The sequence below is a fragment of the Vanessa atalanta genome, chromosome 3 (assembly GCF_905147765.1).
Source record: "Vanessa atalanta chromosome 3, ilVanAtal1.2, whole genome shotgun sequence".
Classification (NCBI taxonomy): domain Eukaryota; kingdom Metazoa; phylum Arthropoda; class Insecta; order Lepidoptera; family Nymphalidae; genus Vanessa; species Vanessa atalanta.
Window position 1 is genome coordinate 5,671,969 of NC_061873.1, and position 16,025 is coordinate 5,687,993.

General features: G+C 33.0%; 2 protein-coding genes across 3 annotated transcripts; one reads left to right on the top strand and one right to left on the bottom strand.

Annotated features, from left to right (window-relative positions):
* Nucleotides 1-1,084: 1,084 nt before the first annotated feature.
* LOC125076984 (major facilitator superfamily domain-containing protein 1-like) lies at nt 1,085-7,042 on the top strand. The gene is made up of 11 exons (XM_047688751.1): nt 1,085-1,330; nt 1,476-1,603; nt 1,689-1,839; nt 2,016-2,141; nt 3,388-3,593; nt 4,230-4,443; nt 4,526-4,739; nt 5,357-5,454; nt 5,590-5,702; nt 6,164-6,257; nt 6,724-7,042. Exons 2-11 carry the CDS (start codon nt 1,480-1,482, stop codon nt 6,923-6,925), a joined length of 1,542 nt encoding a protein of 513 aa, XP_047544707.1. The 5' UTR covers nt 1,085-1,330; nt 1,476-1,479; the 3' UTR covers nt 6,926-7,042.
* Nucleotides 6,932-12,080, bottom strand: LOC125076983 (carcinine transporter). 2 transcript variants are annotated; one of them, XM_047688749.1, is made up of 8 exons: nt 11,967-12,080; nt 11,644-11,880; nt 11,404-11,574; nt 10,799-11,057; nt 9,814-10,440; nt 9,473-9,654; nt 8,181-8,359; nt 6,932-7,961 (listed from the first exon to the last, which is right to left on the bottom strand). In XM_047688749.1, the coding sequence occupies exons 1-8, from the start codon at nt 12,021-12,023 to the stop codon at nt 7,766-7,768; spliced, it is 1,908 nt and encodes a 635-aa protein (XP_047544705.1). In that variant the 5' UTR covers nt 12,024-12,080; the 3' UTR covers nt 6,932-7,765. The 2 variants fall into 2 exon arrangements, with proteins under 2 accessions (XP_047544705.1, XP_047544706.1); XM_047688750.1 differs by having other exon boundaries at nt 11,644-11,893; nt 11,967-12,016.
* Between the last annotated feature and the right edge of the window lie 3,945 nt (nt 12,081-16,025).

Genomic DNA, 16,025 nt, shown 5'->3' on the forward strand with positions numbered 1-16,025 from the left:
CTGCTTCGCGAACCGGTTCCTTTCACGTGTAACTGACTAAGCACTCTATTTTGATCGTTGTAAGGACTATTATTGTATGAATATTAAACCAGTTATAAAAAACTACTTTGGATTTGAAGTAACGAATATGCTACAATGAATCTTATTTCTATAGAAATACAATACAAATTTGGTTGTAGAAGAAAAGACTAAATCGAAAAACCTGTTTCTTGGTACCGCTGCGCGAACCGGTTCCGATCACGCGTAACTGACTAAGCACTTTATTTTGATCGCCGTAAGGACTATTATTGTATGAATATTAAACCAGTTATCTTTATAACTAACTACTTTGGATTTGAATCTTATTCCTACAGAAATACAAATTCAAATTTGGTTGTAGAAGAATTAAAAAATTACGAAACAAAAAAAAAAGTTTTCGTAGGCTCCTTATACGCTTATTATTTTTTTATTACAGATTTAGTATTAACTGCTTATAATCGGGTAATCCTCAGCCGTAATAGTTGAAATTACAAATAATTTAAAAATATTTCTTAACTTTCTGTTTTTTTAAATGCAAATAAGTGCGTGACGTAGAATTAATCCAAATAAATTATAAAGTCGAAGTCTATTTTCAAAATTATATAATATGACTCCAGTGTTGAATATACATTATTTCAGTAAAGTAGTATACTTACTATATTTAATAGTAAGTTCTCGAACCTATGAAAACAAACCGGTTTTTTTTATAACCATTTCGAAGAACTGTTTTGTAAGTGTAAAAAACCGGTTCGTTTCGTTTTACATAAAATCTGAAATGACCCAGCACTAATACATTGCATATATTTTTTTAATTTTAGCACAAGATAATAAATTTATTACTCTGAATAAAAATTGCCATTGACGATATTTTATTTAAAATAACTTTCGTAAAATAAATGGTATATAAAATACCCAAAAGATATTTCTTGTTTAAAATACCCAAAAGATGTTTATTTAGAATTTTATAAGAAATAATAAATAATCCTGAATAAAGCCCTGTAAAGACGGAAGTGAGTGCTTGTTGCCTGCAGTTTGATAGTTTAATGTTGACAAATGACAGCAATTGACATTTAAAGTGGGTTGATTATACGAATTTCTTGCGAAGTGTATTATTCTAAATGTTTTGGAGTACCATATTCGATATTTTTTTTTATGATTAAAATAAGTTACAATTACAAGAGATATACCATATTTTAAACGGAGATAATATGTAAATTCCTTAAGAGATCATGTAGTGTTATTATTGCGTTCCTACATAGTGTTATTTTTATAAACTTTTTTCATATAAAGAATAAATCAACATATTCATTGTGTGAGTTATATATTGTTATTGTTGTTTAAATTGCTATATTATCGTAATAGTTAATCAATATAAGTAAACATATGTATAATAGCTAAGAACTATTGATTATTTTGTCTTTGTTAGTGATTTGTTTTAATCACAGCTTACTTTTTAGTATAATGGAGAATCCCGAATCAAGTGGAATTATGGGAGTGACTCAGGAAGCACCTACTTCATGGTGTCACCCTTCAAATAGAGTACATAGATTTATAGCTCTCATATTAATGTGCTTCCTTTGTTTTGGTATGTCTGCTGATATTGTAATTTTTTTGGTAATTTATGTTGATTCTTAGTTAAGTTGTAATAACATTTAATATCTTTTTCCCAGGTTCATACTTTTGTTATGACACACCAGGAGCACTCGCTGATAACTTCAAAGATGATTCACACTTGAATACATCCCAGTTTGCTCTGCTGTACTCTATATACTCATGGCCAAATGTAATATTATGCTTTATTGGTGGTTATCTTGTTGATAGGTTTGTATTGCATTGTGATAAAATAAATTAAGAGCTTGTTTAATTGAAATTTATTTTATCTGTGCAATGTTTTATTGAATATAATGCATGAAATATATTTTTATGCCTTCTATAACAAAGAAAGGTATTATTATCGGAATATATACTTTTAGTGATTATTATATCTTTTGTTACAGATATTTCGGCATCCGTTTAGGTACAATTATATATATGACTATTGTATTTGTAGGAGCAGTTGTGTTTGCATTAGGTGTTTACATAAATGCTTATTGGTTGATGATACTTGGCCGGTTCATATTTGGGTAAGCAAAAAAGTTGATATGTCAATAATTTTATAAAATATGACTTCTATGCAGATAAAAAAATACAATAATAAAGAAAAAAAAGTAGTAATGGATGTAAATAAAAAAATATATATGTTCTTTGCTAAAGTATAATCATATAAAAAGCTGTTAGAAAAAATTATCAGGATGATGATTATTGTTTCCTGACCATTTTGATCCCATTGAATTTTCACAACACAGAATAGTTAGGTTCCGCACAAATTTGGCGATGCTCGCCTCAAGGTTGGAAAGAGTACTCTTTATCATATCATACAGGATTGTTGAACTGTTAGAAATATAACTGCAACCGGTATGGCACCACTTTCTCCAAAGAATACCTATCGAACATTCCTAGCATTTATGAGGATGTCATTGAGGGAACTCCTAAGCAACCCTTATGACTACTACTACTGCGAGACTAAAATTGCTGTCAAACTAATTATATTTCAACTCCGCGCCAAGTGAACTGCCCCCTTTTTTTTGTATGCGAAACCAGTTACCAACTGCTAATACTGCATTTCCATTAAGTTCCTACAGTTTCAGTAATGAGCTTTTAGTAGGATTGTTAAATTTATTTTACCATTGAAATTAATAATAAACTTTAGTTAGACACTTATTCAACCCTTGTGAAACCGGACCGGGACCGGGTAGCTAGTTTATAATATAAAATTGACTTGTAAATAAATTGTGCACTTGCACACTTTTACAATAGTCTGATGTCACTTAAATTTTATAATAATTTAATATAAAAATGATACAAAGTATTGTAATTCTAATTAACTTATTTAAAAATAAGAGTCATGCACATTGTACGTTGCATTTCAGTTATCCTTAAATCTCGCTCATCTGTCACCCATACATATTTAGGTTTGTGACGTATAATACACAACGTATAATATTGTACTATTATACTCCACGTCTATCTTGAAAGGTCGCTGAAATAAGAAAAGAAACTTCAAATGTATTCTTATTTATTTAACTTAGTTACTTAGTAACATGGGCAAATAGTCCAACGATTGGTGAATTATGGTATTAATAATTAAAACATATACCATATATATAAAACGCCATTCCATATATACGTCGATACCGATAACGATAATTATTTAATAATTTAGATAATTATTAGTTTTTTTTAAGTTTTCTATTTTTTTTTTTACTGTTTTATGATGAATAAATAAATAATAACCTTTATTCACTTAAAAATGTAATAATATATTTCTAGTATTGGAGGCGAGTCATTGCAGGTAGCTGTAAATAGTTATGTGGTATTATGGTTCAATGGAAAAGAACTCAATATGGTGTTCGGATTACAACTGTCCTTCTCCAGATTTGGAAGTACTGTGAACTTTTGGGTTATGGAACCAATATACCGATGGGTCGCAAATTATTATGGAGGCTATGAGAAGCTTGGTGTCGCCCTATTTATTGGTTTGTTTTTTATTTATTATCATATATAATCCAATGATTCACGTATGTTACTCTTAATAATTCGCTCGACCTTATATCATTTATTTGGGGTAATCGCATTGTATTTTTCTTCATCTATACTTAGGGCATAGGACAAAACTCGCTTGGGTGCTCGGACCGGGTTTCGACTCGGGTCAGGCCCGAGTTGCCTCGGCGCTCAACAGATTTAGAGAAACAATCGTTCCGCCGCGCGTGTGAAACCTTGTCGTAACCGCCCGCGCCACTGGTGCTACTTATACTATTGATCAATACAGACACTCGGCAGTTTTAGCGGATGCCCTTAGTATTTTTAGGTGTAAAATGGTGTTCATATTCGCATTACAATTCTTCATTTCAGTAATCAGTTACTTTCAAGGGTAATTTCTAATAACTTAAAACAGATATGATGTGTTCTCGATTCAATTCGAATCTACGATTTCGACGTACCGCAACTGAATTGTTGCGTTTTTAGAATAGGAAAACGTCTGGATGACAACGATTATGTTTCGATTCGATTGCGATGACAATTTGTTAGTAGAATTGGGTCCCAGATTTTTGTCATATCATTGACTATGACTGTTTTAAGACGTTGAGTACACAAAATCGTTTCATTTTCAGCTTCAATGACATGTCTAGGATCTCTTATATGTGGTTTGATATTGGGATGGATGGACCACAGGGCCGAGAGGATACTGGGACGACAAGAGGAACAAGCTAAAGCTGAACCATTCCACCTCATAGATGTCTTGCATTTTAAGCCGGTATTCTGGCTTGTATCGGTCATTTGTGTTGCATATTATTTGGCAATTTTCCCATTCATCGCTTTAGGAAAGTAAGTGGATTGTGTTGTTCATTTGAATTATGACGTCATATGATTTGAATTGCTTAAATTATTAAAATTGTTTGCTTTCCAGATTGTTCTTCGAACGTAAATTCGATTTCATCCCGCAAGACGCGAACACTGTGAACTCAATGGTATATCTCTTTTCGGCTGCCCTGAGTCCCTTCTTTGGCATTCTGATAGATAAGACTGGCAGGAACGTGATGTGGGTTATTTTAAGTATAATAACGACGATTGGATCGCATTTTCTAATGGCATTTACTTTTGTCAATCCTTATGTTGGAGTGGTAAGACTTCTGTAATAAATTGATAATTTTATCAATTGATAATTTATGTTTCATCTCAGTCTATACTCAAATATTCGTTTTATATATTAAGAAATGTATATAATGTGTCTCTGTTTTATACATATTTTATATTTAGACCGAGACGGACAGATGTTCATTGCGCTTTAATATTCCAGTCATTTCATAATGCATGTGAACCGCGAAGGCTGATTTTCGCATATTATTGCAACTAAATTTCCATATCATGCATCTTAGAACAGTTATCGCAACAAAATCATAATTTATTCTTCATTTCAAAAAAGCGGAATAAAGTCATATAGAATAGGATATCTTGGTCGACAATTTCAAGTTGAGCTTTTCTAAGCCCCTTAAATAGTAAACAAAAATTTTTTTGATTCACTTGCATTTGTTAGGCCTTTTTTTCAGACGCCATGACGTATTTATGTACTAAAAATATATTTAAAAGATATATAATATAAATATAATTATTTGGTCTTAATTAAAAATTCAATGTATAAATCACCGTTATAGATTTAAAATAGAATAAGTTTTTAAATATCAATTGAGTTTTAATCGTTTTTTAAATGTTTGGTTACTGTGAAGTAAATGTTTTGCAGGTATCATTAGGAATATCTTATTCATTGCTGGCGAGTGGTCTATGGCCTCTCGTGGCTATGATTGTTCAAGAGAATCAATTAGGTACTGCATTTGGAATGTAAGTTTGGTATAAATTCTATTTTTCTATGTTCTTTTCGAGATGTTTAGTAAAGAGTCTTGAAGTCTGTATTTTGAAATATGTGTATATCTTTTTGTACGTTCTATTTTTAAAATATATTCTCTTTGTTACTAGATGCCAAGCAGTTCAAAACTTAGGCTTGGCAACCGTTATCATTTTGGCCGGCGTGATTGTTGACAAATATGGATATCTCATGCTGGAAATGTTTTTCTTAGGATGTTTGTTTGGTAAGTTCTAATGATTCTCTATTTCGATTCAACTAACACAAACCTGGTTATCTCAACCCAAATATCAACACAATAACTATTCACTCTAAATACAATAAAATATTACAAACAAGTGTAGTTAGCTTTAGTTAATACCAGTTAAAAAATATAGTAAGTTGTGTCTGTCTTTACACAATTTGTCAACTATTTGATTAGAAGCACGGTGGAGGGTTAAATTAATCAAGAGTGTGAGATTGTTGGGATGCTTAAAGTTTATATGGTAATGCTTAAGTTTATAAAACAATGAACAACTTAAAAATCCATAACGCGTTTTTTGACATCTCTTTGTTTTTTTTTTTTATTGCAATAATGACAAGGTATCATCCTCCTGAGACATATTTTTCATCTTTCGTATCAATGAATTACAGATGATTAATGCTATACTTTGTTATTACATGTATTTATTTATTTATAATTTTTAGTGTCTCTGATTGCGGCCGTCCTCATTTATATACTGGACTCGGCCAACAAGGGCGTTCTGAACCTGTCGCCTAGTATGAGGGAAGCTTTAAAGAAGTAAGTGTTACTCTAACTCGCGTATTCACCGTAGGTATGGACACTCCTGATAAGTGCCACGTGATAGCAAAGTTGTTATGTTTCAAAAAACCTTATTAAAAACATGCTTGCATCGTTGTTATGCTTTTGTTAGTGTAACGCACGGTGATTACTAAGGAACGTTGACTCAAGATTGACCTGGTTTTGATGGATACACGAGTATAAGAGATGATGACTCAGCATAATGTTGACTAACAAATTCGATGTACTCGATCCTATTATTGTTTTTAGCCTCGAAATTGATAGTTGTTTTTTATTTCATAATCGATTTATATTATCTCTGATATCTATTTGTATTTTTTAAAAAGAGTTTCATAAACCAAAGGATAAATAATAACGCATACTGTCCAACGAGAACATTATATTATTTAATAAAATTAACACTTAAATTTTCAAGTAAATTACTATAACATGAAGTATCTTCCAGGACGACTGTTCGCACCGAGGAGACGGCTAACTTGCTGGAGCACGCGGACAGCTCCGACCAGGACGAGGCGGACGTGGGGGGCGGGGCGTCCCCGCGCGACGGGGCGTCCCCGCGCGACTCTGCGCAGCTGCAGTCCGACCGCATCCGCTCGCGGTACATCGCGCAACTACTGCCCACCACCAACATTCCAGATAGACCTTAGGCTCGAATGCGACTTTGTATGTGTAAATATGTATTGATACTATTAGATTATTATTTGTGACGTTATTTTCTATTATCTGTATTATAAAATCGAATAAATGATTTATGACATCCAATATGAATTAAGTTTTATTTTCGAAATCGGTAGTTTTTTCACGGTATCTCATCACTTGTGGATCACCGTGGTTCGACTACCGCTAAACTAACAGGTTTAATGACGTAAATTAATAATACTTCATGTTGAAATTAATTTTAATAGTTAAAAATTTAAGATCGACGACATGACTAAGCAAATGGCTCCTCATTACACCAGCGTTTGATAAACGTATTCAGTTTATTAATTTCTATTCAATTTGGTATTTTCTACAAAGGAATTGGTCAATTGATATGTAACTTGTCTGGGCCTTCCCATACCGTAGATTGCGTGGACATTTTATTTATATATTATGATGTTAAAGGTTTTCAACTGTTCCATTGAAACCCTTTAATTATATAGTCAAGTTTTTTGTCTTCATATCTCACGTGCATAAATAGTTATTTTAAGAATTAAATATTTACACATGTATCTATAATAATACCTTACAACTAATCTTATTAGAAAATAACATGGTGTACAGAGTTACGGATACGCTCTTGATATGGTTTATTATGCAAACAAAATAAAAAAGTTGATATAATTATTTTACGTATGGTATAGGAAATGACTTTACTTTAAGAGTAAGTTCGGCCCAAACATGGCCTGTGTTATCTGAATCCATATGTTTATGACCGCTCAAATAAATTATTATTTGTTATTTAAATAAAATAAAAATAACTTGTAGTATGACTACGTTTGAGACGTTTAAAACCAATAGGTCATTTTTAAGTTTCCGTCTATATCCCGCTGCGTTTCCAACGTGCTGGCTTGACGAACCAATTTTCGCATTGAGTTTCGACGTACAGGTTGCAAGTCCGGCAGTATATCTTCCACCGACGGGGCCTGAGTTAATTCTAATTGATCTAAGTTTTCGTACGAATCCGATTCTGATACAGTGATCCTGTAACAGAAACATAAAAGGGTATTATACATAGTACATTTTAAAGGATGGATATCGCTTTGCCATTCGAACCAGAACTTTTAGAAATTAATTAACTAATATTATGAAGGCGAAAGTTACATAGTATGTTACGCTTTCACGCATTGAGTACTCGAACGATTAACACTTATCTTTAGACTTTTCGCATTAGACTATTAGGAATAAAAATGTATTTATTACCTTTGGCCTCCACAAGCGAAACAATCCTTATAAGTCCAGTCTTTTCCGAATTCTTCTCCTTCTTCAGCAGTTTGAGGTAACGGACAGTGCAATGTTTCTGGCAGGCGTAGAGCTGTTATCCCTCCGACGACCGACACTGCACCCATGAGCACCAAGGGTAATACTAGATTACTGGTCCCCTAGGTAAGAGAGGAATATTCAATTAGAGGAAACACATTGTTCTTGTAATGACAAAAAATGTTATTGCAAGAACAATGTGTACCATATCAATATCATAACCCAAAATGTATGTTTGTTATTCACAATAAAAAGTAATACCGTATTTGCTTAAAATATATCTTTTATTAGAATTTTTTCGGCAATATTTAGCGAATCCTAAGCCTACGTATAACATGTCATGTGAAACATATTGAAGTCGAAGCTATAAATGAGTAGCGGGCGGTTATTCTGACGTGATTGGAATCTTGACGTGATTTTCATTCTTTTCAATAAATAATTGAAAAGAACACGTAACAATGTGAATAATATAATAATATTATTTCCAATTTAGTATTCGAAATTCGTGATCAAGCAATCGATGTCGGGTGTCTATTAATTGATTTATATGACTATCTCCATTATTTAGGCCCGCATTTAGCGGTCCGGAGGCTCTGGGATAACAAAAGGTATATCTACAAATATACTACATTCATTTTTTACTTATCGGAATTGGGATATTTTTTGTAATTAAAATTTCATTCAGACTAACCCAGGATACGTTAAATATGGCTAATGCTCTTATGCCTATTATGACTAGCTTGATCTCCTTTCAAATGGGAACTAAGCAATACAAAGTGATTGGCAGTAAAACAAATGATTATTGGGAGGAAGAGAAGAGGGCATAGCCATTCGGGTATGTATAACCTTATAGAGTAAAGATTAATGCGGATTCAGTTGATGCATAATTAAATTAATCGATATGTAATTTATTCTGGAAGATTGATACACCTCCAAAGTTGCTCCCATAATATTGACATTATGATATTAATATTTAATATAACACATGGTATTGTTTATTAGGAAAATAATAAGTTTAGTATTACTTAACTTCGCTCACTCACTATTATATTGTCTATATAACATCCCTATTGATTGTCTATGAAAGTTTACCTGAATACATTCTGCTAGGATATATACTTAATAAGTACACCAGTTCACTATATTACCTATTACTTTCTGTTTAATCGTAGGTATACATTTTGATAAACTGTAGATCGTAAATAATTAAGTAAAATGTAATAAAATTATCTTACTAAATAGTTAATAAATGGGATTATTATTAATCCCAGTCCGCCAATATAAGCGGATGCACCGATTCCAACTCCTCTTAATTCTGTGGGATACAGTTCACCCGCATAAGGGTAAATTATCAAAAAAGATGCTGATATAAAACATTTGGATATTAAAAACAAAATCAACGTCTCAGTTTCGGCATCTGGAACAAATGAGAATTAATTAAAAAAATATAATATTATCCTGATAATAAATGTCGTGAAAAAAGTATGACTGTTATATAAATTAAACAGTATTTTTTTCCTACAAAACAAACTTTTTAATTTATAATTAGTGAATGATATATTATGTAAAATATTACCTTCTGGTAAAAGAACAGTGACTATGCAAAATATTCCACTAATTACCATGGATAAACAAAGTGGCCATCGACGTCCAACTCGATCCATTAAAACCCAGCATACAATATAGCTAGGTATTTCTACGGCTGATGAGAGGAAGAAACTCATGTATTGATTGCTTCCAATAGCAGGTCCGTAGTAACTGAGACCTACGTAAACCATTTCTGAAGCACACCAGTTCAGAGTAATTAAAAAAGTTTTTAGTCTCATATTTGGCGTTCTGCATAAAGCAAAAACACTGGCTGATTTTTTTTCTTTCATTCCGTGCTCTTTTTGCTCAAGCACTTGTTTTTGAAGCTTAGTCGTATATTCTTCTGGTAATTCTTTGCCATTTATTCTAGCTATCGTTTTCAAAATATTATTAGCTTCTTCCAATCTCCCTCTCATTAGTAACCACCTTGGAGATTCCGGTAAAATAAACCAGTAAAGATAATAAAAAAAGAACGGTACGGACGTAGCTAGTGCTAGTGATCTCCAATCTCGTAATATGTATGTTACTCCAGATAGTAAAATTAAACCCAAAGTATAAAATATACACGTCATAACGGTAACAAACGATCTGTAATTAGGTCCCGCTAGTTCTAAGGCTGAAAAATATAAGGATTTGAAATTAAACTTTTTCGGCGATTTCATTACCTTAAAATACATTTTTATCGGTAGGGCTTCGTGCACACATCTAAAAGGGCCTAGTTTGGATAGGCTTCCTAATCATTTAATGGTGCGTCAAATGTTGATTTCCAATTTGACGAGTGAGTGAGTTAGTGTAATTATAAGCATAAGTGATATAACATCTTAGATACTTAAAAAAATCTTTATTCAGATTGTCCTTTACGTCAGCCATAACGTATAGAAAACGAGCCAAGCCTTTCATGTTCATTAGTTATTGAGGTAATTTGGTAAAAATAAGTATATATTCTTGATATCAAATAAAAAAATAATACTCACAAATGATGAATGGTATTTGGTAAACAGCGGGTATAGTTAAGCCGACAATTATTCTTGCTACTACCCAAAACCAATATTCATGGGCATACGCTGTCATTACACTACCAAGTAGGAGTGTCGATAAGCAGGCGAAAAACGATTTTTTACGTCCTATACGGTCATTTAATAAGCCGAAAGAATATACACCTATAGGTCCTCCGACGTTTAAAGCCACTAATCCAAGGGTAGGATACACATCGTACTCGCAAACTAAATCAAACTAAAAATGAAAAAAATATCTATATAAACAAAATATCATACATTTCCACACATTACATTATATTTAAACTAAAATAATCATAAATAAATATGGAACCAATCATTTATTAGTCTACCTTGCTTGCGCGGGTTTCCGCATCCGTTGGTTTTAGAGTAATATAATAATTATGGGTTTGTACAATAAATGGACTATCTACCGCGATTGTTTTATTTAATTGAAATTGTTGTCGGCAATTTTACACATATATTGTACTGGTAGTTTATAGTTATAATTATTGAACTTGTTTGTAACAAGCTTTATAATAATTTTGGTCCTAATAAAACGAAAAATATAAGATAAAACTTACATCAATTACAATTGAGGATTTCACTTCAGTTTTATTATATTCATATCCATCAAAACATGGTTCTACAGGCCAACTTTCATTTACTTCGATCGGCCTTTTATTGGTTTTTAATAATTCTGTCCAATTAACTGAATATCTTAAACATCTTTCGAAAGTGGCGTTATTGTCTTCCTAAAAATTTAAAACTTATTATGGCGAAATACTTTCAGTGAACAAGTATTTTTTTCTTACATATTTTACCTTACGAGGAATTGATAAAACTTTACGATTTATTTGAGTCAAATTTTCCAATTCAGGCACTTTGCACCAGTGATCAGGCGTGTCGGTCATAAAGAGTTGATTAAATGCACAGAATCCACACGGTAGACAAGCGGGCAAGCACACGAACCACAACAGAAACTTCTGATATATTCCAAATTCACCAATCTTTGGGAGAACATCATCCAAATCTATGGGATCGTCACTTGTATCTTTTACCTTAAAATAGACGCTAATTTTTTTTAATACATATTATTTGACATAATATTTTTTTGTAAATTTATGGTTAGGCTTAATAAAATTACCGATGATTTTTCTAAATTGTCACTGTACTTTCTTGAATTATTAAAATTATTAGGCATCGTTATTTGTTTATTTACTAGTATAAATGTGAAAACTTATTAAAACGAGCTATTCGAGTTCAGTAGTTGTAGAAACTGCCTTGGTATTGGCAGAAGCCTTACAGTATTAATCTAATTGATTAAAGTAAAACTTAGTATATATGTATACATGTGACCCAGTAAAGTTATTACGTCAGCCGAAAATTTATTATCGGTGTATTTATCATTATAAATTTCATCTTAGTAGCGCACTTTTAGAAAGATAATTTAAATCATGATATGTAAAACAAGGAAAACCATTTGTTTCATTAAAAACTATATTTTTCTTTCAGCACATAACAATATTAGTTTTTTTTTCTGTTATAGTTCGAGGCTACCACGCTGCATACGTTCGGGTTGCAGCCGAAAGCGCCGGCACATCTGGGGAAGTACCACTCTCACTATAAATGGCGTAAAGTTGTAGTTAAGCTGCCGTTTTTCATCCGGTATGTGAGAGCTCTGGAGGCCCGATCCCCCTCTCTCCCTTAACTATAGTGTTTGTGCAGAATTTGGTTACATTACTCCAGGAGGGTACCATCAGCGACTTCGGTAACGAATCACTCTGTGGGCATCAATGCTCAGGACGTACACAACCTTAGGAGGGATGCCCTTTTTACCACGGGCTGATGTGTGATGATATCTGCTCTCGTCGCCTCAGCAGCCTTGAAGGGCGGGACGAACCTATCCTTTATTTATTTGGTTAATATTTCTAACAGTGCCAATGTCTATAGGCGGGGGTGACCACTTAATATGAGGTAGTCAATTTGCCGGTCCGCCTACTTAAAACATAATTATTATTTTTTAAATGCTTCTGGGTCTTCTGGTCCTTCACAAATGTCATTGCTGGCCGAAGGCCGAAGACGGAGCACATTGGCAAAATTGGCGAAAGTCGGATGTAACTCTTCCGATAAGGCTGTCTTAGGTGACTCATTGGCCCTTACCGCGAAGGAGAAAACTGATCTTTTCGGCCCTCTCTTCGCGTCGAACTTGACTCTGGATGAATTGCAGTTCGTAAAGCAATTATTTCCTGGGTTACTCATAAGTCGAGTAGAATCGATAGGATTCCTCCGATCGTGCTAAGGACATGTGCTCCTTAGCACAAACCTTTTAGTTTACCTGACACATAGAAGGCGTAAGTCGAAACCAGTGTAGCCAAATCATGATGCGCTGAAATTTCAATTTCGTCTACTGAACAATTACTATTTAATATTGTTACAACAAACATGATTCAAAGCCCATACGATTGAACTATTTATCGCCTTACATGGCAAGTGGAAAATGTTTACCTAAAAATGTCACTAATGATACGATTATAAATGTCGACGGATATGTAATAAATCGTCGAAGAAATACCGAGAAAGACGAACAAAGCTATATTTCGAATTGAAAAAAACCAATATAAATGCTCCTCCGGTGAATAATAACGATGAAATAACGCTGTACCAAATCGGCCTGTACACCAGCTCTAATGAAGCTGTTTAGCGTATCTTTGGTTTCCTAATTTATGAACAGGATCCAGCAGTTATTCAATTAGCCGTCCATCTTGAATAAAGTAAATGAAATGAAAGTGAAAAACTATGAAAAAATGAATGTTTTGTTATTTTTATATTTCGTCGTCGTTCACTGTAGTCCATTCACTTCCAGTATATGGGAAAACATAGTTTGCCGGTCAGCTAGTAATATATAAATTTCTAGGCCATTTCGCATCAAAAAATAAACTAATAAACGCTGAATGCGTTTTAAGCTACGATTACGTACGTTAATTCCTTTGTAAACATCCTGCCCAAACTACTGAAATCTCGCCTAATTGCGCACAATTACAAGAATATTTCACCTATTATAAACGTATGAGTATACGACGTTTTGCATTTCAATAAACATAGCCTTTAGCTTTTGTAATACAGAGACTTTAAAAAAGGGAATGATTAACAATTATGTAGATAATATATTTATATATCGGTTACTAAAGAATTCTGAAAATCCTTTTTGTAAGGAATTTCTAAAATTTCTAGTTTACCTTTGTTAGGGTTGGAAAGGAAAATAGATCAACTTGTAGTATTGAACCTGTGACTTTTACATCGCTAGGCGGCTAGCGGCCCGTATATCGTTAAGCTATTGTCATTAATCATCCTGTATTAAAAGATATCCAATTTCCATTATGCGCTACTTCAAATATTCTACTGAAATTGCTCAAGTCCCTTTTTTGTGTATATATTTGGTTGTGTATCTTACAATAAGCGCAACTTAGCTTAGCAAGCTAAGTTTATCGAGCTTGATTTCGTAAATGGATCGATTGTAAGATCGTCTAGGATCTGTATTTCCATAGATTATTATTTCTTTATATCGTATTTTATTTGTCCAATTGATATTTATCTTAGCCGATGTCAGTATGAAAGCTTAATTTATTAAAGTAATGCAAACATTATTATTAAAGAAAAATATTTTTTCATTGCTTCAGTGGTAAGAAAGGATGGATTAATAGAAGATTGCAGGCTAAAATCTGCGCAAGCAACACTAAGTTTTATTTAAGTGTTTTTGTTTTAATCTCTTAAGAAAGTCTGCACGCTTAGAGTTTAATTCTGCCACCATGTATACCAATAAAGGCATTATGGCCCTCAGTAGGATATTTAATTATTTTAGTAAGTTTTGTATTGCTTGTTAAATTATTTATAATCATTCAAAGTCAAAGTCAAAGTCAAAAATCTTTATTCAATATAGAAGTATTTGCACTTGCTTATTGATTGTCAAAAATCTACCACCGGTTCGGAATTTAGCACCTCGGACCTGAGAAGAACCGGCGAAAGAAACTCAGCGGGATATATTTTTTTTCATTTTTTTTAACCATTTTCCATGTAGGTACAATGATAAGTATATATTAGTTGTTTAAAACAGCCTGGAGGCGATCATTTCATTCCCAAGGTGTGCAGTCAACTAAAAAGTCATTAGTGTTGTAATATCCTTTAGCACACAAACGCTCTTTAACGACTCTTTTGAATTTTATAATTGAATAATTTTGAACGTTTTCTGGGATCCTGTTGTAAAAACGTATACATTGCCCCAAAAAAGAGTTACTAACCCTGTGTAATCGGGTACTTGGAGTAACAAGTTTATTCTTGTTCCTAGTGTTAATAGAATGTACGTCACAATTTCTGGGAAAATCATTTATGTTTTTGCGTACATACATAACATTATCAAAAACAAATTGAGAAGCGACAGTCATTATTTTAATTTCTTTAAATTTACCTCTTAACGAATCTTTTGGGACCAGGTTATAAATTGCACGAATAGCCCTCTTCTGCAGTACAAAAATAGTATTAATGTCAGCTGCATTACCCCAGAGTAGGATGCCATACGACATTATACTATGGAAATAACTGAAGTACACAAGGCGTGCCGTATCCACATCAGTCAAAAGTCTAATTTTTTTTACCGCATAGGCTGCAGAGCTAAGTCTATTCGCCAATTTATTTATATGGGGGCCCCATTGGAGCTTAGAGTCTATTGTCATACCAAGGAACTCTGTTGATTCTAAAACATCTAATGCTTCCCCGTTTAAACGTACACTCGTTTTGACACATCTTACATTGGGAGTAGTGAATTTAATACATTTAGTCTTTTTACTATTTAACATTAAATTATTAACACTAAACCAATTTACTATTTCAGAGAGAGTATTGTTCACATCGTCATATATTGAAAGACGTCTTTTTATTTTAAAAATTAAAGAAGTATCATCAGCAAACAATACTATCTCGAGTTTATCACCTAGGAGATGTGGCAGGTTATTTATATAAACAAGGAAGAGAAATGGTCCAAGAATTGATCCTTGAGGGACCCCCACAGTAACTGGAGACCCGGGAGATCTCTTTCCATTTACATCAACCCTCTGAATGCGATTGCTCAGATACGAAATCAGAAGACTGAGTGCAGTGTCCCTAATTCCATAATGACGTAGCTTCCTGACCAAAGTTTCGTGTTGCACAC

Bases quoted from the DNA above. Each gene is read 5' to 3' on its own strand.
- LOC125076984 (XM_047688751.1), top strand. From the start codon at position 1,480: ATGGAGAATCCCGAATCAAGTGGAATTATGGGAGTGACTCAGGAAGCA. The intron at 2,142-3,387 runs GTAAGCAAAAAA...ATATATTTCTAG, and splicing joins CTTGGCCGGTTCATATTTGG to TATTGGAGGCGAGTCATTGC. The intron at 4,740-5,356 runs GTAAGACTTCTG...AATGTTTTGCAG, and splicing joins TCAATCCTTATGTTGGAGTG to GTATCATTAGGAATATCTTA.
- LOC125076983 (XM_047688749.1), bottom strand. From the start codon at position 12,023: ATGCCTAATAATTTTAATAATTCAAGAAAGTACAGTGACAATTTAGAA. The intron at 11,881-11,966 runs GTAATTTTATTA...GTCTATTTTAAG, and splicing joins ACAATTTAGAAAAATCATCG to GTAAAAGATACAAGTGACGA. The intron at 11,575-11,643 runs GTAAAATATGTA...TTAAATTTTTAG, and splicing joins TTTTATCAATTCCTCGTAAG to GAAGACAATAACGCCACTTT.